General features: G+C 43.6%; 1 protein-coding gene across 1 annotated transcript; it reads left to right on the forward strand.

Annotated features, from left to right (window-relative positions):
• Positions 1-698: 698 nt before the first annotated feature.
• LOC309401263 (olfactory receptor 10G6-like) lies at positions 699-1,625 on the forward strand (the record flags this gene model as incomplete). The annotated part of the gene is made up of 1 exon (XM_081970326.1): positions 699-1,625. One exon carries the CDS (start codon positions 699-701, stop codon positions 1,623-1,625), a length of 927 nt encoding a protein of 308 aa, XP_081826452.1.
• Between the last annotated feature and the right edge of the window lie 229 nt (positions 1,626-1,854).

Raw genomic sequence — 1,854 nt, forward strand, 5'->3', positions numbered from 1 at the left:
ATGACATTCTACCTTCTCAGTGGCTAAGACACTGAGCTTGTTGATCAGAAAGGTCCGCAGTTCTGTGGTTCAAATCCCTAGTTCCGTGTAATGGAGTGAGCTCCCGTTACTTGTCCCAGCTTCTGCCAACCTAGGAGTTGTAAAGCACGTAAAAAAAGGCAAGTAGAAAACTAGGGACCACTTTTGGTGAGAAGGTAGCAGCGCCCTGTGCTCCTTCAGCATTTAATCATGCTGACCACATGACCACGGAGACGTCTTTGGACAGTGCTGACTCTTTGGCTTTGAAACGGAGATGACCACCACCCCCTAGAGTAGGGAACAACTAGCACATATGTGCGAGGGGACCATTACCTTATAAAAGTACTTACAGGTTTTACAGAAAGGACATACAATGAAAATCTATTTGCACGCCTCATGGTATTAAATCATTGATTTAATGCATTGATCAATAGAGTTTCAAAAGTGATTTCTTTCCAAAAGCAACTGAAAACGTATATCCTTATTGTGTTGGGTTGGATTCATATCTCATATGTGGAAGGTAGATATTAAAAAGGGTCCTCTTTTCCTTAACCAGATACTATTTCTTTCAGAAACATCATTAACATCATTAATAAGTGTCTCAGACTTCAAATATCTGATTACATCATAGAACGTCTCACCTGCTCCAGAGTTTAGGTGATTAAAAGGAAAGATACAACATGGAGTGCCCGAATCAAACAGCTCCAAATGAGTTTATCCTCTCTGGGCTTCCATACCCACCAGAGTTGAAGCTGCCCTTACTTCTCTTCTTCTCAGTCATGTTTATCCTGACTCTTTCTGGAAATTCTCTCATCATCAGCGTGGTGATCTCTGACCTTCAGCTGCACAAGCCCATGTATTGGTTCCTCTGTCATCTCTCCATCTTAGACATGGCCTTCTCTTCTGTGGTGGTCCCCAAAGTCATTGCAGGGTTCATTCCTGGAGGAAAAGTCATTTCTTTCCTGGGGTGTGTCGCTCAACTGTACTTTTTTCATTTCCTGGGATGCGCAGAAAGTCTTCTCTACACCTTGATGGCTTATGACCGCTTCCTGGCCATCTGCAAACCACTCCACTATGGCAACATCATGAACTGGAAAGTGTGCCTCCTCCTTTGTTTGGGTACCGTAATTGGAGGCGGCCTCAATTCCACCTTTCAGACTTTCCTGACCTTCCACTTGCCTTATGGACCGAGACACTACATTGACTATGTCTTCTGTGACATCCCTGCCTTGCTGAAGCTGGCTTGCGTTGACACAAAACTCAACGAGTTGATGAGCTTCATTGACATTGGCCTTGTGGCAATGACTTGCTTTCTGCTTATTTTAGCTTCCTACGTCTACATCATCGTGGCTATTTTGAAGATAAGTAGTAATGAAGGACGGAACAAAGCTTTCTCAACTTGTACTGCCCATCTTATTGTGGTGGGCATCTATTACTTGCCCGTGATATATCATTATCTGAGACCAGCTTCTCAGGGCTCCATGGATGGTGCGGTGAGTGTGTTCTACACCACAGTGACCCCTTTTTTGAATCCACTGATATACACACTTAGGAACAAGGAGATGAAGGCAGCACTGGTGAAATTGTGGAGGGGAAATTCAGAGTAGCAAGCACCAAATAAGCAAGCTCATTTTTACTTCATTTTTCTATTATCAGAAATCCCCTGAATAGAGAAAAGGGAACACAACCCCCTAAAAATGCAGTAAGTACTCAATGACTTTCAGTGATGTGCGGTGAGGTTTATGACTGGTGAGGCACTGACACAGTGCTGGGTTTCAAATATTTTTAGACTTGTGGACTTCAACTCCCAGAATTCTACAGCCAGGCATGCTCAGT

This window comes from Natrix helvetica (assembly GCF_964273705.1).
Source record: "Natrix helvetica genome assembly, chromosome: Z".
NCBI classification, from domain to species: domain Eukaryota; kingdom Metazoa; phylum Chordata; class Lepidosauria; order Squamata; family Natricidae; genus Natrix; species Natrix helvetica.